Here is a 25,222-nt window from a genome sequence, read left to right as displayed (position 1 = left end):
ATGGTCTCTCTCTCGAAGTTGAAGAAACCTCAGACTTCGTTTTTAACCCCTCAATCTATTCCTGAAACTCTTGCTCACTCGATCTTTTTAACTCTGGGGCAACCCTTAGGTTCAAATGACGTTTCCGCAGCTCCTGTGGAGGGGCCAAAGGCCGAGGCATGTTCTTGTTCCTCGGGGGGGGGGGGGGGGGGGGGGGTGTTCACCTTTCCTGTTCGCGGGTTAGGTACTCCACGGAGTGGTTTTTACCATGTGATTCTGCCCGCCGGCTCCCGCCTCCACCTCCACCCTTTGCCAGCCCGTTGGAGTATGGTTCACCTATGGATGTTGCTTGCCCCCTTCGAGTTCGATGCGCACCTTCTCAGCCACAGCCTATTCCTGTTCAAGAGTCCAGGAGTGATCACCGTTCCCCTTGGGGAATCCAGACCATTGCACCTTAATTGCAGGAGCGCAGAGTGCAATGCTCTACTGGGCACTCTCCAACCTCGCTCGTTGATGTAGATAGAACGAACGCCCATGACGACCCTCACTATCATAGGATATCTCCTTGTCACAGTTCTAGAAGTGCGTCAACCAGCCCCTACTCATCACCACGTGTTGGCAAGTAAGCATTCTCCTGCGCCCCAGTGCGCTTCCAGGCAATGCGCGACCCATCTGTTTGTTACCGATCAAGAGATCAACCCTCTCCCCGCTCGTGTGCGCATTCACGTGACACTTGCCATCCGATCGCTATGCGCCTTGTGACTTCCTGGTCTAGACTAACCAAGCATGATCTACAGTTCACGCGTGATAGCTCTTCTGCCCCCGAGCATATCGCCCACTCGCCCAGACCATCAGTAGTTGCTCGTGATCCAGCCAGTGCAGGCTCGTCGTCTTCAGCTCCTGAATGCCCAGTAGCGTGTAGCAATGCAGCTGCTCGCCAATTCCTGTCAACACGCACCCGGCCGTTGGAGTGTAAGTGCCACGCGTCAGCCCAGCATCGAGTACCTGACCAGTGGAATGCAACCAACCAGTTCCATTTATAGTCTCCCTGAAGAGCTCAGCTTATGTTCCAGAGCGTTTTCCAACTCGCTCTTCCAAGCCAAAGCAAGAGGACGTGCTGGTACCATTACAGCCAGGTAAACCTCTCCATTTCAGGTTTTGAAACCTCAGACTCCTAGGAAGTGTTCCCCATCCCATAACCTGCCCAGCGAAAGCCTTTTGCGATTCCATCTTTTCGAGAAGGACACTCCGTGGTTCAAGGCTTTAGTGAAGGTGGTAAGTTTGGCAGTTTCTAGCGCTGCGCTGCTGCCTTAGGTAAGAAGTTATCGGCAGCTTCCATGAGTAACCCCAGGAGTCTGCCAGAAAAGACGATCTCTTGGAAGACCTCTTCCCTGCTGTCCGACGATAGACGCTCTCCCATCCCATCAGTGGTTACGTTTCATAGGTCATCTGACATCCCTGGTCCGTCTAGTCCGCAACAGCCGCTTACAAATTTGATCTCTTCAGTGGCAGCTGAAATCCAGGTGGGTCCAACGCGAGGACTATCCTGAAACGCTGGTCCTGATGGTACCTGAGGAACAGGCAGACTTTGAGATGGTGGGTGGCACACAAAAATCTCCACCAAGAGATCGACCTTCTCGTTCCCCCAGAATTGATGCTCTTTTCATATGCATCAAAAGAAGGTTGGGTGGCCCACATGCTGCATGCACTACACGGCCTCCGGGCTCTGGTTAGAGTCGGAAAGGTACCAGCATATAAATGTCCTAGAGATGAGGGCAGCCTTTCTAGCCCTACAACAGTTCTATCAGTTCCTGGCAAGTCATTTGGTGGTATTGATGAGCGACAACACCACAGTGGTGGCTTACGTAAACAAGCAAGGCGGTATTTTTTCGCAGCCCCTTTGCCATCTAGCAGTGGAGATGCTAAGATGAGCAGAAGACAACTTGTTGTCCCCATCAGCTTGTTTCATTCCAGACAAGAGGAATGTACTCGTGGACAATCTGAGCAGACAACTCGGATAGTTGGCAGTGGATGTATTCGCGACATCCCTGAATAACAGCCGTGGAATCCCTATGAATTCTTGCCTGGGGACTATCCAGCATCAACTCTCTGAGAGGCTTTTCACAACAAGTTGCGAAGAGGATGCCTGGATGCCTACAAAAATCATTGGCTGCAGTATACCAGGCTAAGTGCACTGTCTTCTGTGTCTGGTATCGTGGGTATCGTGGAAGGGGTATTTCTCCCCTCGGTGCTTCTAATTCAGCATCAGCGGAATTCCTCTTATACCTTTAGGAGGAAAAACTTCTCTTGGTCTCGGCAGTGAAAGGCTACCGCTCAACCTTGAGCCTAACCTTTAGACAGAAAGGAATTAACATTTCCTCTTCGTTGGAGTTGTCTCTCCGCATACGGGGTTTCGAACTTACTTGTCCTGTGTTGGAAGTTACACCACCCCCATGAAACCTGATTCATGTCCTCCCTAAAGGGTGCTCCCTATGAACCTTTACCTGACTTAGATGACGGTTTTCTTGCTTTCGTTGCCTTCGGCCAAGAGACTTGGCGAACTCCATGGCCTTTCCTACGACATCTCCCATTCAAGGAGATGGGGGGGGGGGTCAATGCTCTGCTTCATCCCTGAGTTTATTGCCAAGACTCCAAATCCAGAAAAAGTAGATCCTAGATCCAGGCGATTGGGAGTCTTCGTAATGTAATCGATTATCCAGATCAACTGTTACTGTGTCCAGCTAGGAGTTTGAGGTATTACCTCAAAGGAACCACCTCAAAGGAACTGCAGCAGCTCACTCCAAAGTGTCAGCACCGGGAAAACAAAGAGGAGGATCGCGAAGAACACCATTTCTGCTTGGATTTGCAAGGACGTAGACAAGCATTGAATCCTGATCCTTCTCCACAAACAAGATGACCCAAAGCTCATGACATTAGGGGTATCAGCACGTCCGTAGCGTTCAGCAAGAACTACTGTGACGCAGGTCTTACAAGTACAATGGGCATTCAAAAGCACCAGACGTCTTTCACCTCCCACTACCTGCAAGACATGACCCACAAGAACATAGAGACGTTTTCCATTGTTCCTGTCGTGGCTGCACAAGTGGTTTAAATAGCTCATGCTCCTTAGTGGACAAGTAGCAGATGGTTGAGGACAGAGATTACCCAGGATTAGTCTGGGATTAAAAGAATGACTGGCTCTTTCTTTCATTCATTTTCCCATCTCTTGGGGAACAGCACTTACATCCTATGCAAGCTGCCCTCCTCTGTCTGCAGGTAAAATCATTTCCCTTGTGTACCCTAGTATAGAGACATATACTTGTTACATCCCTCATAACCCCTGACGAGGTACGATTGGGTAGCGTTAGCGTCCATGGTTGATTCAAACATTCCCGTTTCTGAGAATTCTTACCTAGACTAGTCACATTGCTGTTATTACACAGATTGCAGAAGCTGAAGTGTACTTTGCACATAGTTAGCGAGGTGTCAGGGTTTGTCCTTTATATGTGCGGAGCACATACGGGAAAACCTTAAGTCAAAAACCAGCCAGTTGGTTCGGACTGACACGCACCTAAAGGGTGAGTCACCCCTAATAAAGAGTGAAAGGGTTTGTATTTAGTATCGGAAAAAAATGACAAATTCAAGAGTAATTTGTGTTCTTCCTAGCGATACAAACCTTGAGCTCTTTATACTTTGGCCCGCCCGCCCGCCATCACCTACCCCCTTGTAAGGCCTGCCTGCAGTCAAAAGATAATATAGGTGTGTGTGAACCGGTAGCGGGTTACCCCCCCCCCCCCAGCTTCGCCATAAATATATCCCTAATAAAGTGCGAAAGGTTTGTATTGTTAGGAAAAATACAAATTACCGTATTTCCCGTGTGATAATATGCTACAAGTGGTAAGACGCACCCTTTAATTAGCAAGGCAGTTTTAGAAAAAAAAGAAAATGAGGATTTTAAAAACTTCTTAGCAGAAATCCATGGTCAGCGACTCTAGCGTGATTATTGTCTGGCACATTAACTTTTCTTATTTTGCGTGTATTATGAAATGTTCAAGTTAATATTAATAGCTATATGCCGATTATCCCAATTCTATTACATAATCTTATAAGAAACAACTAAACGTCGTAGTTTCCACCACAACTACACGTTTACTCATAGTGCTTGGTGTTTCAAGTGTTGTTTACATGAAAGCAGCGTTGCCAAAGGTTCTTTATAAAATTTTGGCAAAGATGCAAAATTCTAGTAATAGTTCCCAAATTCCTCATATACCCTATAAATATTCACACAATGTAGCTATTGATTATAGAAATCTATAAATTCTTATAGGTGGAATACTTTCAGTACTGTTTATGTGATTCTGGGTCTAGTTACTTTTCTGCTAACTTGGTAATACTGCACTCAACTAACAGAAGTTTTTTTCCAAGGACGTATTCAGCAACTGTCTGTTTGTATTTTTTCGGAACTCAGGCAACAAAGTCATTATCAATATATTGCTTTATTACAAAATATCAACAAAATATGAGAAAATAGATATATACTGAATAAACTATGTCATAGTGTCGTCTGCTACGAGACCTCTAGTTGGCATGTTTACTTGGTGGGGGGGGGGGGGGGGGGGGTTAGCGAGTCATCAGCTGATTACCAAAATAAAGAAATAATTTGCTACTATACTTCATTAAATGAAGTGCAATATAAATATGAATATATTTGTATTATATGAATGATAATTGTAGTTTTATATTCTATCTCTCGTGAGTTTGAGTGCTTGTAAGTCAATAGTTAGGTGTTTCAGGGGTGTCAAACTCCCCTATACAACTTTTTCTTAGTGTTAAGATGCAGGGTGATTTTGGGGGGCATTTTTCGTGGAAAAAGGTGCGTCTTATGACAAGGGAAATACGGTACTTTAAATTTGTCCTTTTATTAATACTCAATGTACCCTAAGATGATTGCATTTGAATATTATTTTGGCATTGTGAAAATTTACTCTGTTGTACTGCAACTACTTAATGGTTTACTGTGTTTATTATTTGCATTCTATTGTATTGTATATTTTTTTTTTAGAGAATATGAAAACTACATTTGAATTAAAAGGAAAATAACCTTTTGAAGTCAAAAGAAAATTATTTTTGTTTTCAATAGTAGCTAGATATATTTATTTATATTTTCGTGATATTGACTTATAATGAATGGCAGGGAACTTATTGTGATTCATATAATATTGTGTTATGTATTTTTTTTATCTTTTTCCTCTTGTGAGAGATTAATGATATATATTTTCCATAGCTTTCTTTCATCCCGCGGCCTTCTGAAGACCAGTGAAAGTGTAGATGTTCAGAAGGGTGAAGATACTGGGCTTAGCCAGGTTGATGCTGATATGGAAGGTCAGCAGAATTCTGATGCATCTGCACAGCCCAAAAGCTAGTCACTTTTGAAAGGTATTTACGAAGGATGCAATCAGTTATTAGTGAGTATAGCGTCATGATTTTTATTGGATGTTCATTAGTCCAGTTTTGTTAATTTAATTAGGGTGAAGACTGCTATTAAAGTGGTCTCAAGCTTATTAAAAATTCCTTTATCCTTTATGAATCAACATTTTATTTCCTTAAATCTTAGCTTTGAATAGGATGCTATTAATATCTAAATGCTGATTGTTCCAACACAGAGTACTTACCTAGAACTACCTTCTTAGGAGTTACTGGTAACTCTATCCTAACCGACCAGCTTTTTGTGTAGTTTACCCTATTCCTGTTTTCTATGGGGCTAACCTCAGGCGGAGTGAAACACACCCTGAGAACCCAGGGAAAGGAACCCCACACAGTAGTGCCAGTCTTTCCAGAAACAAAGGACGTCCTGCGATGGTGGAACGACAGGTCGAATACTGGGAAAGGAATGCCCTTCGCACCCGACCCTCCGGAGATGCTGTTGTTCACGTACGCATGGAAGGAAGGGTGGGGAGCGCACCTTCTGGGAAAATCGACAAGAGGCAAATGGTCCAGCGAGGAGGCGGAACAACACATAAACATTCTGGAGATGGTGGCCGTGTTGAGAACGTGTCGGGAATTCGTTTATCTCCTCCGAGGAAACACCGTGGCGTTGATGTGCGACAACGCCACGGTAGTGGCCTACGTAAAGAAGCAAGGGGGCCTGAAATCAAAAGAGCTATGCGCCCTACTCATGATATAAAAAAATGGAAATTGTAAAAGGCAAATCTTTCTTAATAAAACACCTGAAAATTCAGATATGTGGTTTCAAAGGGGTGGATCCCTCTTTGAGCCCAGAAAATAAATTGAAATTATAAGTTAAAATAATTGCGTTTTTCATGTTTTTAAGTGATTAGATTGATCAGCGTGACCTTTCAGCCACTTTTTTCTGCTGGACCTGTACTTGATTGTCTTTGACAACAATCACTAAGTGCAACTCCTGAAATGTCTAGTTTTCTAAGCCATATTTGTCACCTTTCTTGTTACTTGTTTAGCCATTCCCACCTCCATTTATTTCTAGATGTCTTCTCTAATTTTTTTTTTTATTTGAAGCCTAATGATAAAAAACTTCATTTTGACAATATTTCAAGTGATTTTTGCAAGCAATGATACAGTATTCAAAGCAGCAACGAAAGGCAGTGGACATGGATGTGTTGTTAACCAAAACATGTTTCATAATAACTGCAGTTTCATTGGATGGACAGTTATAGTGAGCCAATGAAAACATTGTTGTAACTTTCACCAAAGAAATAAGGAACCCCGGGAACGACTGTCTTGTTTTTCGTTAAATATGCTTGCATGTTTTCATGGAAACAGCAGCTATCACACTGCGTAACCCCGAGATTCAATGGGTTCGTCATAGCTGTACAGACGTTAGCATGGTAGATTGAACTGTTTATCTTGAAAATTACACCACAAGAAATGACATCCTACTGACCGAGCCAGTGGAAAAAAAAAGAAAAAAAAAAAAACTTCAGACTTGAAAATCCGGAGTTTCCAGTACATGCCGGAAAACTTGTACACATGCATTTTTCTCTCTGGGGCTTCTGTACTGCCACAAATCTGCCAAGTCTTGAGATGTAAATGGAAAGAGGTTGTTGATCAAACCCATTAGTAATTGAAATGGAGTGGAGTTTTAATGACTTCAAAGATGGTAGTGACTGCAGCATACTTTAATAAGCATTGGCAACAACTGCATTTACCGTTTCCTAAAAACAGAAGCATCCTCCACCAACCAGCCTTCATTGAAGACAGCTGATACTTGATTCTGTTATCAGAGAATAACTTCAAATTCTGCGGCTTAAGCTCTCAAAGCCAACATTCCACTGGAGGACATTAGTCCTGGTTATTGAACCCCAGAATACTTACACAAAATACTAAAGAGACGAGAGGAAGATTTATGAAAAGCATACAACAAGCAAGATTTAGAAAAGGTAGAAATTGTACTGACCAAATTTTCATTTTAAAACATGTTGTCCAGCTATGTGGAAAATATAGAAATGTCCTTTTGATGGCATTTGTGGACTATGAAAAAGCCTTTGATAGTGTGCACCTACCAATTTTGTGGAGAGTCCTGCATCATTAAAGAATTCCTTTCAAATATGTTAATTTGATTGTATGTTCATGAGCATTGCAAGTGCAAAGTTAATGTTAGTCCTATGAAATGAATTAACAGTGAACAGAGGAGTTTAGATACAGACAAAGAAGAAGAAGAATGTCTTGTCACCTATGTTGTTTATTCTCCACATTGATTTTGTAATGCGTAGAACAGTCGGAGATAGTGGAGAAGGATTGTACTGGATTGGTAATAGGAAATTAGCAGACCTAGAGTATGCTGATGATGCTGTCCATATTAGCAGAACCCCATAGGACTTACAATTCTTGCTTACCAGAATGCATGAAATATCACTGGAAGTTGGGCTTAAAATAATAGAAGACAGAGATGACGACTACAGAATATGCAATGGAAGGTGAAATATCATTGGAAGGATGAAGGATCAATGAGGTAGAATCATTCACTAGCACCGTCAACATACTCTCTTGAGACAGGTGGTAATGTGATCCACAAATAAAGCATTAACTTAAATTGCCAAATCTATCAACATAGTTTCTCTGTCCACTTTTCTCACTATTTACCACATTTCCTCTTCCTCTGCTGCCTCTGTGCTAAACACTGACTCAGATTTCACTATTACTGTGAGAGTCTCACTGGCACTATTTCATGACAATTCCCCCAAAGTCAAGACTTCCTAACTCCCAAAAAATTTCCTGACTGCTTGTTGTATGGAGTCAAACATCTTATCTGACTCAGTGAAAGACACTGCTGTCAACACTTATCTATCTTTCACCTCTAGCCCAGCATTGTCCAACAACTTGAATGCCAAAATGCACTTTGGTATAATCACATTGTACTTCTTTTAAACAGCACTTCTCTTCACAAACTCCAGAATGTACTTCTCCATGGTGTCTTCCTTCGCCTTCTTGTATGTGTTGAATATGTAGCTGACATTTTGTCCTTTTTGTACTACTTGTTCAAGTGTTAAAGCAAAACTTGCATCTCGTCATCGTTTGCCAGCTGCTCAATGTCTACTTCTTGAAAAACCTTGCCTCTCACCTCGCTTCCTTCTGGGAATGACAGGGCAAGTGTCACCGATTGTTTCTTCTTCTCAACATTGGTGACATGCACCCATGCCTTCAACTTTTTTTTTTTTTCCTTTCAGCAATCATAACTCGTCTCCTCCAAAGACCGGCAACCGCAGTCACTGTTGTTGGTCATCTTTTCTTCGTCTTCTTAATTCTCTTTAATGTCCTTCCACCTGCCACAAACCACACTTTGCTACCAAAATGTTATGATTCTAGGTCTATGTGGCAGGGCAAAGTAAAGTTTAGTGTCTGTTTCTAAGACAATTTTAATAATAGCTACACACAGCTGTAACTCCCACCACCATCCCTCGCCTTCTCCTCCTGCAATAACAAATACACATTGAAGAGAGTTAACAATAGTTACATTTAAACTGGTCAGATAATCCAAAACTAAATTAAAAATCTTGATGGCCTGTAATTTTTTCTTATATAAGACTATCAATAACCTCTATTATAGAATCAGCAAAGGAAAACATTTCTAGAACACTCGCTACATTATTTCTCCCAAGCAGCATTTCTTTAGTAAAGTAGCTTGGAAACCCATATCAAATATTTTAATTTATTAAGAGTAATGATGGATTCAAGACAGGAAATTAAATCAAACTCTAGAACAAGATTTGGTAATTGATTAGTCTTCTATAAGAAGATTGGGTAACCGATTAGTCTTCAAGTCTGAACATCTTGAGGTATAGAATAATTAAAGACTGAATGACCTAGAGTTACTAGCCTGTCTTTGCATTTGAGACACCAATTTATTGATTTTATTCACAACAAAATTGAAGAACTGAAGGTCTTAGAAGTAGCTATCGCCAAAGCCTTGGAAGAATAAGCAGCATCAGAACTGTCAGCAATAAAGTTAAGTAAGATTTAAAAGGGAGACATTTCCTCACTTTTGGGGATCTTCCTGTGTGTTTTCAACAGCTTCTTCATCCTGTACAGAAGGATGAACCGAGTCATATCTTATTGACTTTCCTATTCCTGTACAACTGAGTACGGAAGCTTCTGCGTGTGATAACAATGAAACCCTTACCTATAGCTTCCCAAGCTTTACTCTACTTGAACAATTACTACAGTCTGAAACAAATACCTTCCTAACTAATCTAGTCCCAAGAATTACTCAACTTGAACAAGTATTACAGTCTGAAACAAACGCAAATACCTTCCTAAGTAATCTAATATAGTACCCGGTGTAAACTTACAAAGATGAATTGTAAATTGTAGTACCCCTTACAATGTTAGTAGAGTAATACTTACCTATCCTATTACCCTCACTATTACTAATATTAAATTACCTAAGATATATAGGAATGGTGCATGAACCACCATTATCTCTCAGTCCCAGATGTAAACAGTGAGACAATGCTTTTCTTGATTGGTCAAAACTCATATTAAACTTGGGTATCAAAATAGAAAAGGAGAAGGTATGAGCAAGTATCAGTAAGTAATAAATATACCACATTCTCCCCTCCTAGAATAAAACATAGAATAGGAACTAATAAACTCTAGTCCAAGCCATAGTGCATAATAGGTCTTTTCAGTTCAGCCCTAAGATCATTGTTCATTTGTTTTTGGTAATTTGAATCTGCCACAGTCTACTCCTGTGACATTGTTTTTGGTAGATTCCTGATGTTAGTTTTTTTAAAGTGTCAAGATAAACACTACTCGTTCCTATGGTTGACACATACTCTAATTAATCGGCGCCTTGTTTGGACCTCTTATAAAAAGAAATTACTTTCTGGAGGACCAAGGAGGAACAGGATTAGGATAACAGCAAGACCCGCTTTGCGGTGCGCTAACTACTGCTTCGGACTTTCTCTTGGTCATCCTTGCTATTTCATCTTATCAACATCTTTTCCGTCCATCTATGTATTGCCAATCCAGCACATGTACCCTGCTTCAACAAATATAAACCAGCGATCGTCACACTACTTACGGGGTGCCAACGCATTTGAGCCCGTGATCTGCCTAGTTGCAGGTCAGTCTACATCCATCTATCCTTTGGTTGATGGATGATGAGAAAGCCAACCTTCAGGACAAGGAGCTGGATCATGAAGACATGACAAAATTACAGTACCTTATATTGGTATAAGTCTGATTACTGTACTATCCACATGCTCAACCTCATCTGTTAATGGCCCATTCTTATTTCGTACAAACCTCCTCAATAATACGGGTCCAGGAGCCTTTAGCCATGGAGGTAAGAAGCTTCCATGACTAGAATGAAAAGAACTGCTCATGAGTGACTTGAAAGAATCTAGTGCTTCTGGAAGAACTGGTTCCCATTGACTATTAGGCAAGTACTGGGACTTGAGAGCTAGCTTGACTGCCTTCCATATGGTGCCATTGAATCTCTCTACTTAGCCATTCCCTACAGGATGATACAGAATTGTGCAGCTTGTTGCCACCATTTTTGCAAAAGATATGCCAAATGTTTGGACATAAGGAATGCACCTTGGTCGGAGTAAATATAACCTGGCATCCCCCACAAGCTAAATATCGGCTCTAGGGCATCTAAGTACAGTTTCAGTACTCACGTTAGGACAAGTCTCGGTATTCATGTTAGGACATGCAAAAGTAAACGGAAACTGCAAATACTCAACAATTATAAGTGTGTGGATTATGTGAAGCAGTAGGTAGAGATCTCTTGAAGCCTATACTGAGCCTCTCCATTGGTTGTGTGGCTTTTATGAGAGTGCCTGCTAGAGGTTGGTAGTACTGAGGCTTAAACTCTGGTCTGTAGAGAAGGTTGAGCAGCAGGAGAGACTAGAAAAAACATTAGGAACTGCATTCTCCTTCCCTGGGTGATTGTGTATTGTATAACTGTAAGATGCAAGTTCCACCTTTCACTCATGTATCTAGTTATTCTTCATCTTAGTATGCATTCTAATATCAAACATGAATGTTACACCCTGCTCATCAGTAAGTATAGTAAAATGAGGCCAGGCCAGGTAGTGACTCCATTGACATCCTGCTTCTATAATGGGAAATCTTTTCTGCAGTAAAAGTACTAGAGCCCACATTTATCCCCCATTTAACCCATGATGAGATTGTGACCGAGTTTCCAAGCGAAACAACGCATGTTGCCATCCAAAACAGTATGCTACTGACTAACGAGCTGAAATTTCATCAGTAACATTAGGGTCAAGGGAATCATATATGCCACACCATCCACATATGAAATATGATGTTTCTTAAAAGGAATATCAGGATCCAGATTACCAACTCTGTTTTCATCCTCGCAATCTATTGTCTAAATTAGCAACTACTAAGATACTAGGAATGCAAGGACTTAGCAGCAGAAGGGTTACTCTAAAGTAATTAAAGAATTTAAGGCTCTTTATGAGGATCTTGTCTCTGGAAGACGCAGTGAAATCTCAAATCTCAGGCTGTGGAAAACTATTAACACTAGACCCAACTTCCCAACTTGAAAAGATAGGTTAGGGTTAGCAACTTAGTAGGTAAGATCAGAATTACTGCAACTCGCTGGCTTTCTGGGATTTAAGAAGTTGAGCTTTAGCAGTTCATCACTATCAAAACTTGGCTGGTTAAGTACTGTATTAGAGAACAGTGCTGGCAAGTCACTTATCATTATCCCTGCTATTATGAACTAGCCTAGTTTTTTTGGATATCCCTTATGAACTAAAAGAAAAATTCTTTCAGCATTTGGAATGTTTAATATGGTTGGCAATCACAGACAGTTTTCTATAAGAGGAAGAATGATGTATTCACACTCCTCTCAATGGTTTGTTGAATCACAGTACTGTCCTTGGCACAAGAGACAGAGAATGCAGATCATGATCTCTCAGAAACAAATCCTGTGAACAATATGATATTGCTAACAAACCCAGAGGAAAAAATATTAAAACACTAAAAAGCTCACCAATCTGGAGGAGAGAGTATGTCAAACTGATGAAATATAGAGATTGTAAAAACAGAGAGCCTCTAGGTTACTACAGCTTTGCTTCTTGCCATTAACTTTTATAGTATGTTTCATTACTTTACTAAAGGCATTTGTCTGTTGGAAAGAAAGGAAATGGTTTTGTATATTTTTGGGGTGAAGCAATATGAACATTGGGTGAGGTTCATGGAAATGATTTGGACAATAAGTCATTAGGTAACTTTGTAGTATTGTATTTTGGTGTAGTTATTAAAAATGATTGTTCCAACACGGAGTACTTACCTCGAACTACTTTCTTAGGAGTATCTGGGATCTCCTCCCAACCGACCAGAATTTTGTGTAGTTTACCTATCTTCGTTTTCTATGCGGGGGAACCTCTGGCAGAAGGATACGCGCCATGAGGCGACCCAGGGTCAGAGAGCGTGCTCGCACAGGTCTCGACCTTCAGTAAGTTTTCTGGTGGCGTTGTGATAACATCTCGCTGCGCTCTCCTTACCCAGTGCGACCCTTTGTGTCCCACGAGGTTCCCATGTGGTCCCCTTGTGTTCATACCTTACCTTATCCTACCTTTCCCTCTGTGTTCCTGTGTCGTTTTGGTGCTTATTGGTTCGTTATGGAGAATCCCCGCCGTTACCCCGGGCCTATGGCCGGTAAATCTTGTGGGGCTTTTCATTCCAAGCCGGAAGTCGACCCCCACTCTGTGTTCGTCGTGTAGGGGCAGTGTATGTTCCCCTACAGCCACGTGCCGGAGTGTAAATCCTGGAACGAAGTTCAGTGGGTGCGCTACGGCACCAAAAAGAAGGCTACCAAGAGATCGCCGAAGAAGTCAAGCATTGCCTCGCCTTTTGCGTCGCCCGGAACCTCTTCGGGGAGGGCTTCTCTGCCGCCTTCCCCTACCCAGAGTAGGGGACGAGGTAAGTCCGTTGTGGGGAAGCGGCCCATTGCTCTTCCCTAGGAGTCTGTGATGTCTGTTGGTGGGGATGTTGTATCGGTTCAGGCAAGTGGGGTGCCTGAGGGAGGGACGGGAGTGTGTTCGGGAGACGAGGTCCTGGTGCCAGCAGGGCCCGTCTCTTCTGACGATCCTATGTGGGGGAAGGCCGCTACAGCCTCTTCCCCCGCTTCTTGGGTCTGTGTTTCAGGTACGTCAGCGGCCGGGGGAGACGCCGATGAGGAAGATTCGCCGAGTTTGGACCCCCTCGCGTGGGTGCCGCCGAGGATGCCCTTCAGGTCGCCCATGAGACTGGAAGAGGAGTTCGACACCTGGTTTGTCCGCAAGAAAGTGCCTCGCTCTCCCCCGGCGCTGTCGGCAACGCTCCCGCAGTCTTTCTTCATCCTTCTTCGCCAGCAGACCGGCACGAAGATCCACCAGCAACTCAGGACACCTCGGACGATTCAGCACGTTCTTACCAGTCATCGGTCTCCTCTTTTGGGGCGTACTCTTTCTCCTCAGAGGACGAAGGTCCGAGGGACTCGAGGAGGAGACGGGAGAGGTCCCACAGGAAGAGATCCCATTCCCGTTCCCGATCACGCCACGCCAGGAGACGTTCCAGATCTCCCAGTAGGAAACACAGGAGCCGCTCGTCAAAAGGCGAATGGGTGCGAGTCACCATCCCCCGGAGCCACCTCCTAGGAGCTTCAGCAGCCCAGAGCACCGCTGCCTGGCTCCCTAGAGCTCCTTCACCATCCTCGCGGTACGTCTCCTCCAGCAGACCCGATCGTCGACGTAAGTCATCGCACCAGGTCTCGGTCGACAGGCATAAGTCCGCAAAGGTTCCGACTTCATCCGCCCAGCGGAGAGAGTCGCCACTTCGGACTGCCAGCCTTGTCCCGGCCTCCGGTTCTTCGATGGCCCGCCCTGAACGAAGGAATCAACCGGCCAGCACGGGGAAGCCCGCAGCTCCATGGATCTCTGCCGGAGGGAGTAGACCCATGACGGCTACTCTTGTCCTAGCGGAGCTGCCCGCTCAGTGAGTCTCCACGAGAAAAAGATTCCTCCACCTCACGCGGGACCCTCCGTCGTAGACGTGCCTTCTCAGGCGGAGGACCGGTTGGCCGAAGGCCTCGTGGATGGCGGCGAATGTTCGACAGACGAGGTCTCCACCTATAGGAAGGTCCTAGCCCTCATCAAGCAGCATCATAGGCTGGATGAGCCGAAACCCTCGACAGATGAAGCCTGGCTCTCCGGTCTTAGCAGGTTAGTGGATAATCCTGTGCAGCAGACGCCTTCGCTGGCTCTTCCCCTGGCGAGGGACGTTAGGCTGGGTATGGACCACATAGATAGGTTCATAGCCAGCCAGGCGGACGCGCCCAGGAATCAGAGCGCCTCCAAACTCCTCCAGGGTCTTAAAACGCAGAAACGCTTTTATCTCCCGGAGGGGCGCCACAGAAGTCCTTGTACGGTGGAGCCAGCGATTGCTATCCTGAACCAGGGAGCGGCTGAAGATAGGGCATCCTCCGCTCCAGTGTGTTTTTCTCCGGCAGAAACCTCCATGATGAAGGATATGGCCCTGGCTTTAGTCTACGTATTATTATTATTATTATTATTATTACTATCCAAGCTATAACCCTAGTTGGAAAAGCAAGATGCTATAAGCCCAGGGGCTCCAACAGGGAAAAATAGCCCAGTGAGGAAAGGAAATAAGGAAATAAATAAATGAAGAGAACAAATTAACAATAAATCATTCTAAAATAAAAAACAACGTCAAAACAGACATGTCATATAATAAACTAACAACAACATCAAAAACAAATATGTCATAAATAAACTATAAAAAGACTATGTCCGCCTGGTCAACAAAAAAGCATTTGCTCCAACTTTGAACTTTTGAAGTATTGTCATGGTTGGACTGGTGGGCCTGCACGTTGGTAGGCTTTCAGGCCTCCCACGACCTCTCCGTCCCCGAGAATCAGTCCTTGCTGAGGGAGCTGATTAGTTCGGGGGGCAAAGCACTCGAGTTCCTCTTGTACCAGTCCCTCTCTCAGGCAGCCAACTGGGTCCTGCAGAAGAGGGACACAGTCCTGAGCAAGCTGGTCAGGAGACTACTGGACAGAGAGGCGAGAGCCTTGAGGAACTTACCTCTGTGGGGTGAGTCGGTGTTCCCCCTAAAGGCAGTAGAAGAGACTATGGAGAGGATCAGGAAACTTAAGGAAGCGGGAGACCCCAGACCCCCACCGGCAAGACGACCTGCCCACAGGAGACCCTCTTCGGATGTCTCTCACCCATCCCGCGGTTCGCCGATCCACCCTAGAAGGGACACCCCGTCGGTGTCTTGGCACCAGCCCTCGCAGCCCTCCCATAGGGGTACTTAGCCCCCTCAGGCGAAGTTCAGGCCTACCTACTCTAGCTCCAGGAGAGGACGTTCCAGCTGCGCCTCTCGAAGGAGATAGGAAGGGAGGCCCCCTACTCCTGCCGAAGCCTCAGGTAGGGGGATGCCTCAAACACTCTTGGCAAGCTTGGCGGGACCACGGAGCGGATCCGTGGACTGTAGCAGTACTGAAGGAAGGGTACAGGTCGCCCTTCCTAGCGGAATCGCCCCCTCTAATCCTGGACTAGCGGGCGGAGTGGTTGGCGACCAAGGACCCCTTGAGAAGAACAGCATTGCAGGAGGAAGTTTGGCCATGCTTGCAAAAGGGGCAGTAGAGCCAGTCAAGGATCCAGGACCAGGGTTCTACAGCAGGCTCTTCCTGGTGGAGAAAGCGAAAGGGGGCTGGAGACCCGTCATAGATCTTTCAGCCCTCAACAAGTTCGTGTGCAAGACCGACTTCAAGATGGACACCCCGAAGTCAGTTTTGGCGGCTTTGAGGGAAGAGGACTTCATGATGTCCATAGACCTCAAGGACGCCTACTTCCAGATCCCTGTCCACCCCTCTAGCAGGAAGTTCCTAAGAGTGAAATGGGGTACCCAGACGTTACAATTCAGAACCCTCTGCTTCGGACTGTCGACAGCTCCTCAGGTCTTCATGGGGGTCTTCGCAACAGTTTCATCCTGGGCACACGAACAGGGCATCTGCCTGATTCGGTACCTAGACGACTGGTTGTTGCTTTCAGCCTCAGAGGGAGCACTGAGGGAGCAAGGCGCGAAACTTCTGCGGTTCTGCGGTGTCTTGGGTATCACCATCAACCTGGAGAAGTCACAGCTGGTACCCTCCACCAGGATGACCTACCTAGGGATGGTTCTAGACTCCCGGTTGGCGAGAGCCTTCCCCTCCGCGGAGTGACTAGACAACCTAGATCAGATACTCCGGGCCTTCCTGTTGGACCAGCCTAGGAGAGCCAAGGACTGGCAACGATTGATAGGCCACCTCGTGTCGGAGAAATTGGTCCCCCAGGGGAGGCTCAAACTCAGGGGCGTTCAGTGGAACCTGAAGGAGCTCTGGAACCAGGGGGACTCCCCGCACAAGATGGTCCCGGTGTCCCCGGAGACGAAGGAAGTTCTGAAGTGGTGGCACGACAGAACAAACACCCTCAAAGGAATGCCCTTCGCAGTCGACCCTCCGGAGATGCTGCTGTTCACGGACGCATCCAAGGAGTGTTGGGGAGCCCATCTTCTCGACAAGGCAGCGAAAGGAAAATGGGACTCCAAGGAGAGGAGCCGGCACATAAACGTGTTGGAACTGATGGCCGTGCAGAGCGCATGCTGAGAGTTTGTCCATCTACTCCGGGGAAACACCGTGGCTCTGCTGTGCGACAACGCCACGGTGGTGGCCTACGTGAAAAAGCAAGGAGGACTGAAGTCGAAGGAGCTGTGCAGTCTCACAATGGAATTCCTGGAATGGGCAGAGGAGGAACAGATCAAGATCACAGCCAGGTTCATTCCGGGAAAGAAGAACGTCCTAGCCGACGGCCTCAGCAGGATTGGTCAAGTAGTAGGATCGGAATGGTCCCTGCACCCAAGAGTAGCCAAGACCATCATCCTGAAGTGGGGCTCTCCGGTAATAGACCTCTTCGCCACGAGACTAAACGCACAGCTCCCCGTGTTATGTTCTCCTGTGCCAGATCCAACAGCAGCATTCGAGGACGCTTTTCAACATCCTTGGGACAATCTCGACATATACACCTTCCCCCCCTTCGGGATACCCAGACAAGTACTCAACAGAGTGAGGAGGGCGAACAACCTGTAGATGACTTTGGTAGCGCCCTGGTGGCCGGAGAGAGAATGGTTCGCAGACCTAAAGGAACTGGCGCGCCTTCCACCTTGGCCCCTTCCGGACAGGCCAGACCTTCTCCGGCAACCTCACTTCCAAAGGTTTCACGAAAACCCTCGGTCCCTCCGCCTTCACGCGTGGAGGTTATCGAGCGTCTCCTGAGGAAGGAAGGATATTCGTCGAAGACCGCAGCAAGGATGTCAGGATACCTAAGACGGTCCTCGGTTGCGGTATACCAAGCAAAGTGGGCTACTTTTACCAAATGGTGCACCTTGAAGAACATCAGGCCGTTAGCGGCCTCCATTCACGAGATAGCCGACTTCCTGGTCTATCTGAGGGACGAGGTGGGCACGTCCATACCAGCCATCAAAGGAGTCCGGGTGGCGTTGGACCAAGTCTTCCTCCTGAAGGGCATCGACCTAGGTGCGTTCAGACATATCTCGATGCTCATCAAGAGCTTTGAGCAGTCCTTTTCCCCCCAGGCCACTAGAGTTCCCCAGTGGGATGTGGCTAGAATGCTGAAGATGCTTTCTGAGCCCCCCTTCGAGCCTCTCAAAGATATCCTGGACAAGGAGCTCACCCTCAAGACGGTCTTCCTGTTAGCCCTTGCGTCAGCAAAAAGAGTAAGTGAGATTCATGGGCTGTCTTACGAGGTCTCGCACTCGAAGGGGTGGCGAGAAGCTACTTTCAGGTTCTTGCCTACCTTCGTAGCTAAGACTCAGAACCCAGCTGTTTGGGACCCTAGGTTTGAGGGGTTCTCAGTGCCAGCAATCCTGCGTTCAGACAACCCGAGGGACTTGCTACTGTGCCCAGTCAGAGCGGTACGTAAGTACCTTGAGAGAATGGCCAGACTTCCCCCCGAGACCAAGAGTCTGTTCGTCTCCTCAGGACTAGTGAAGAAGCCGGTCTCTAAGAATACGATCTCCTTCTGGCTGCGGCAGGTAATCATGAGAGCCTACGACAGTTCGGGGGTCTCTCTTCCAGGGAAGCTTAGACCCCATGACATTAGGGGCCTGAGTACTTCGTTGGCCTTCGAGAGGAACATGGCAGTGGGCCAGATTCTGAGAGCAGGCACGTGGTCAAGGCAGTCCAGTCCACCTTTACGGCTCACTACCTAAAGGAACGTTCGAGATAATCCTTGGACGGGTTCTTTCTTGGCCCTGTCATTTCTGCGCTCCAAAAGATTTTAAGGTGTAGCCCCGGGGAAGCCGTGGGCAGTAAGTCCATGAGACACAGGTTCCTTCCTTACCTTCCCCCCCCCCCCCCCCTATCACCCTTCCCTTACATGACCCTTGAGTCCTTCACCTTTCAGGGGATACACTGTCAGTGAATGAATACGTCTCCCAGGATTTTTAGAGGCGAGTTACTTAGACACTAAGATAGTTTTTTGGACACTAAGATAGTTTTTTGCCTAGTTTTCCCGAATTTCTTGTTTCTATTTTTGGGTCAGCAGAACCTAGCCTCCTATCTAGGTTCCTCTTTTCCCTTCGTCATTGGTCTCTAGGTCCGGAAGGCCACTCCCACATCCTAAAGTATAAGTTTTCTAAGAAAGTAGTTCGAGGTAAGTACTCTGTGTTGGAACAAATCACAAATTTTAAGTAATTTGTATTTTTCCTAACAGTACTTACCTCGAACTACTTTCGAGTTATGGCCCACCCATCCTGCCCCGAGTGCCTTACAGGACTATTAGAAACCTATCTATTATAAAACTTACTGAAGGTCGAGACCTGAGCGAGCACGCTCTCTGACCTTGGGTCGCCTCATGGCGCGTATCCTTCCGCCAGAGGTTCCCCCGCATAGAAAATAGAGATAGGGTAAACTACACAAAATTCTGGTCGGTTGGGAGGAGATCCCAGATACTCCTAAGAAAGTAATGTTAGGAAAAATACAAATTACTTAAAATTTGTGTTGTTATACCATAGTATTTGGTATGACAGTCTAATTTGTTATTCTTTCATTAATCTTAAACATCAGATTTATGACATATTGAACCCAAATGTCAAAGTTGCTTGTAGAGTGTTATAAAGTATTCAGTAGTACATCATTTAGCTCTTACATCTTAACTATGATGAGTGAGTTTTGTGTGTTTTTCTTGCATTTACTAAATTCTTAAATAGAACATTTCTTTCACAGTGTCTAACGGGAGAACTGGCTGCATCAGTATGAGATAATTGCCTTGAAGTTACACAGTTTTGTTTCAAGACATTTGATCAAGATGTAATTCCGGAGGGTAGCAGTTGGATTTTACAGATGTGTTGTACAAATGCCTCATCAGTGTCTGCCTGTCCTTTCTCCCTTGCCTGTGGTGTTCATGATGGTCATCTACCCAAAAATGAAATAAAAAGGAATACATATACAATATATAAATATTTACATAAATTACATCATCCTTGACCATATCCAAAGTTAGGTCTGGTACTTGTTGGGACTAATTTTTAACCCCCTAGGCCTTGGCTCCTCCTCTACAAGCTTTTTACCCATTGTGTGTTAGATCAGATATGAAATGTTATACCTCTATTATTGTTTCCAGTTGTACAATTGTGATAATCTTAAAAGATGATACAAGGTACTCTCGCATAGAAGTACTCTTCTGCCGTAGGTATGCCATGTCCCCTAGCAAAGACCGCCGTGTGTATTAAACCTCTAGCCATTTGGGTAAATTTAATATATGGCATCCTGTTTGATTTATTGGTTATGCTTTTCTTTTGACATTTTGTTGGTTGAGGGAATTTGGAAAATTACGTATTTGCTTCACACGGTAACTCGATGTCATCTGTTCAAACATTTTTACCTTTATAAGTTGTGGTTTAACCTTCAGAATATTGAGATAAATTATGCACAAAATTGGAAAATTGGTTATACATTGTATGGTAGTGCTTCAATGATTGCACATTTTGCTGTAGATGTTATTAGTGTTAAGTACTTTCTTTAAAGGCATTGGTTTAGACAGACATTTTAGCTCTGAAAGATATATATATATATGCATTAAAAAGTAATTAGTGTACAGGGAGAGGGAACAACTTGTATTGTTATACTTAAATAACAATTGTTCTTTGGTTGTGTTTAGCCTTTTGTTAAGTGAAAAGGAAATTTTGCTGTGATGTCTGATACCTTCATCTTGTGTGTGTACCAAGTTACATGCAAATTTTGTAGTCTATTTGTATTATAAGTATTTGAAATATTCTTGGTGAAAAGTATGGAAAAATTCTCACTTGTACTGTAGCAGCGTTAAGCTTTGCTTCAGTTTTCTCTTGACTGGCGTTTAGTAAAGTTCAGCTCTATTGCATATGAAGTTCCTACCGTTTTGACAGGGTACAGTTGTGCTGCTCCATTTGTCTTAATGCTAAAATTTGTCCATGCTTTTTCTATAGATTATGTTTATTATTTGAGGGCAGGTTCTTTTTCGGAAATTTATCTTTTTTTCATCAAGAATTTAATACATGTAATATCAGTGGGCCATTCACATAAATCGATATAACAATTGCAGTTGGTTTTTATAGGTCATCAAAACAACTATATGCTATTTTTTGCAATGTGTGCTCTTTAAGTTCCTAGCAGATAAAGCAAAATTAAGTAATAAAGGCAAGTTTCTTATAATACTAATCTCCCTTTTTTTCAAACTTTAACCAGAAATGCAATCATACAGTGAAACAGGAGTTCAAGGAATTCCACTCTTTAATGTTTTACAGAAATCTCTACTGCCTTAGTTTCATATTTACAGCATATTTATTGTGTATTAGATATGGATTTATTATTTAAATCAAACTATATGTTTCACAGGTAAGTTCATTGATAATTTAAAATCACCAGGACTTTGTCAAATCAGACAATTTTGATGAAAAATACATTTGTTATACTGCTTGGTTTTTAAAGATGTTAAGTGACTTTGTCCAGTTTCACCACTCCAAAATTTAGATATTGAAAATTAAGGAATACTATATTTGATATGACAATCCAATCCTTCAATCTTAAGCATCAAATTTTGAAATGATGGATATGCACATTTACAATAATGTACTTATTTATACACCCACACTCCCATAGTTTTTTTTTTTTGTTTGTATAACATATATGATTTTATAACATAACCATTTGATCATCATTTTATAGTAACCGATCTTGAGTATGTAACTTTACTTTCAATAACCTTTGTGTTTGATACAAAACGTAAGAAAAGCTGTGTAGGATTTTCTAGATTCTAGTATTCTCGCTTTTTTTTCTTTTACCCAAAATAGAAAAAGATTCGGTTAATAGCCTTTCATTGATATTTGTTATCATAACTTATTTTATCTAATATTTTGGATAAAAAAAAAATCTTATTTTTCAATGTTTTTATTATGATAGTCAGGTACTCCTATCAGTCAAATTTAAAAAAAAAAAATTTAATGGTTTTATCATGACAACATCCCTGTGTAGTGCAAAAAAGATATAAATTAGGATTTTAGGGGTACTGTATAGTATGTGTAAGTAAGAAGTATTTCTGTTGCCTTCCTGTATAATTACAAGTGTTCCTGTTTCCTTGAAGACTTTTTGCAAGCCATTCAAGTATGTAAAACATTGTTTTGAAAAGGGAGGAACCACTGCTAATGGTTAACAAACTGTTCAAGTACTAGAATGGCTTTTTAAGGAATCAACATTAAGATGTTTGTTCATGTTTTCCACATCCATAAGATCATTTGTTTTTCTTTCTTTTTGGTCTTGGTCATTGTGCTCTTAACACTCCAACAGCTTTTAGAAAAGATTCCCTTTGTATTATAAGAAATAATAATGTCTTGAAATATATGTCACTTACGAGTTAAGAAAGTTAACTCTGTGTCTGAATAATCATTTAAAATAATAATAATAATGATAGTAGTAGATTTGGGATCCCATTATATAACCTTTTAGAAGAATGTGCCTGGACAAATTATGCCAGAATACTTGTCAACCTATTTTGGGTGATTTGTCAATTTGTTTTACATCTTTGCTCATGGAAGGAAGAAATCACATTGGTTTTATGAAGTTTTGATGGATATCCATTAATAGCTGTCAACATCACTTTGTTTATTAAGACAGATCAACAAATTTTATGTATTTCACAAATGCTCTACCACGCAACATGAAATATATTATTTTATATTTCATTGAATTTTTTTTAAAGTTTGGTCTTCAATCTACAGTAGCTTAAGAGATCTGTAGCTGATGACCATTGATATTCACATATGGGATTTAGCATACAGAAATTGTTAAAATTCATTGATTTTGATTTTGCTTGTTTGTTAATGGCAGTCCTTGAAAATGGTTGATGGCTATTGATGGTACTGAGAAAGTCTCGGTTTTTAGTAAACTGTTGAATCGGCTGTTACAGGTGTGAAACCGGATCAAAATAAACTTCAGACGTCCATCTTCGTGATACTATTCCTATGGTAATTTTTATATTACGTCAGAGAGAATGTACATTTTGTGAGCGATGATGCCTTGTTTAAGATCCACATTGTAATTCATTTACATGTGTATAGAAAGTGTGTATACCTATGTACTTTTGTATTGGATGATCATTGTATTCACCAAAGAAGTACTCTGACCTTTCACTTTGTTATTTCTGTACTGATTTCAGGGCAGCTCACAGGTAGGAATTGTCCATGTTATATGACTATGAAGTTAAGAACCTGCTGCAAAGGGATTGGATAGTCTCCTCAGTATGTAAAAACTGCTATTTACTAATGTCTTGTTAATTGATCACAATGCTAGTTGTCATTAAATTCAGGATGTAAATAAATTTTAGGTGTTGGATGAAATAGAGGGTTGATCTCTCTGTGATGATGTGTGTTGAAGTCATTGATTGATTTGCACTGTAGACAATTTTATGGTTATTTTTTATGATAATGCCAACAGAACCAAATTAAATGATGCAAAACATTAGGTAGTAGATGGCAATTCTGTATTAAGGAGACAGATATAAAATGTATAGTTTTATTCAAGGTCCATGCAGTGTAAAGAGGCAGTTAATATATTAGTTCTCTACTAATCAGTTTCTGCACTCTGGACATATGTACACTGGAGTAATAGTTCTCATTCCATCTTTGGGCAATTTTCTCTTATCAGATGTAGGATGTCTTAAGTTTATAGTTTTCCATTTTGTGTCCATGCTTCCCTCCCCATACATTACTGTAAAATTTAATTTTAATGTGTATAATACTTTATCTGGTGCTTCTTTTAAAAGGGATACTTCAACTATTTTGTAAATCACTGTATATTTATCCAATACTAAAGTGGGTAATAATGCAGCTTCCTTTTAACTTTCTGTGGTTGTTACTGCATTTATGTTTTCTTTCAATACTCAAGATATTTCAGTTATGAAATGTAGATACTATAATGGATAACTTTATTTAGCTAACACTAAAGTGTTATTGTAACGATATTTACTTTGGGAAATATCATAATGTGGAGATATAATCATTCCTGCTTTTTATGTGCACAAGAGGTGTCTGCAGTGGGAGAGGGAATTGAGATTTTGAAAAATTCTGTGGTTTGATTTCATGCATTGGATTCCTTGTGTTCTCATTGTATGAGCATTGGAAAAGGGAAAAAAACTTTAGAAATGCTTAAGTAAAGAGATATGACAATTGAAGGCTAGGTAAAGACTGGATCCTTCTTTGGTGATTGACTGTAGTTTATGTTCTTCTGGATTTTTGGTTTTAAAATATGACTTTTGAGGTGCAAGTTGAAATAAATGACTGAACTGCCGAGAATGCTTGTGCTTTTTTTTTTTTTTCTTCTTCTTCTTTCTCCCCCGAAGGGAATTTTGAAATTTGGTGGATATTTTGTTTACTAATAATGATTACACCTTGGGCTTCCCCTGCAGGCACCTTTTCTTTCAGTTGGTCTGTGTAAATTATTCTCCAGTGATGATATTACTATTGTGCTCTGATGAAAGATTTCTTGCTGCCTGTGATGCCATACCAAAAGACAAAAACTGCAACATATCTCTGATTCCATACTCGACACGAGTACAACATAGTCCACATTCTATGCATCTAATCTTAACTGTTAGCATTGGGATATATGAAAGTGGTTGGCCTTTAGTCAGTATCAGTCCGAATTTTACTTTTTCTAACCCAAGTACTGTACCCAGATACTTATTAAAATTGCAGCTCTAGATTGAAAGTTAGCACCCACTTGAAACAGAGCATTTGTACAATTTTAAAAATTTGGTGCTATTGTTCACTTTATGCTTATGAATTTGTTTTACACAGTTTGGAATTGTCTCTTAAATCATGGGAGTATGTTTTTCCCTTTTTTGTAAAAATATATTGAACTATTGTACTTATTTTGAAACTCATCCAGCATGTATAGTGGAATAAAGTATTGTAACTGGAACAGATCAGATTATTTGTTTATGAGAAAGAATTACACCTTATCTGACAAGTCCCTTTTTATTTTCATTTTATAACTTTTTATCATTGATTTTGATCTTGACAATAGAACATAAATTAATCATTTTAACTGGAACCATATTAAAATGAAATCGAGATGCATTACCATTACTTTCCCTGAGCACAAAAAAAAAAAAATAAAAAATGTGGGGGACATGCT

The 25,222-nt window shown here is 42.6% G+C and overlaps 1 protein-coding gene across 1 annotated transcript in view; it reads left to right on the top strand.

Annotated features, from left to right (window-relative positions):
• LOC137632411 (uncharacterized) overlaps nucleotides 1-23,673 on the top strand; it is a 56,696-nt gene extending 33,023 nt beyond the window's left edge. The window contains exons 6-7 of the mRNA XM_068364344.1: nucleotides 5,264-5,415; nucleotides 19,781-23,673. Coding sequence (XP_068220445.1) covers nucleotides 5,264-5,402 — 139 coding nt within the window. The 3' untranslated portion in view covers nucleotides 5,403-5,415; nucleotides 19,781-23,673. The remainder of the gene's footprint in view (nucleotides 1-5,263; nucleotides 5,416-19,780) is intronic.
• Nucleotides 23,674-25,222: the final 1,549 nt, after the last annotated feature.

This window comes from Palaemon carinicauda, chromosome 41, assembly GCF_036898095.1.
Source record: "Palaemon carinicauda isolate YSFRI2023 chromosome 41, ASM3689809v2, whole genome shotgun sequence".
In the NCBI taxonomy this organism is placed as follows: Eukaryota; Metazoa; Arthropoda; class Malacostraca; order Decapoda; family Palaemonidae; genus Palaemon; species Palaemon carinicauda.
The sequence above is the reverse complement of the archived record's forward strand: the minus strand, read 5'-3'. Positions and strand labels throughout refer to the sequence as shown.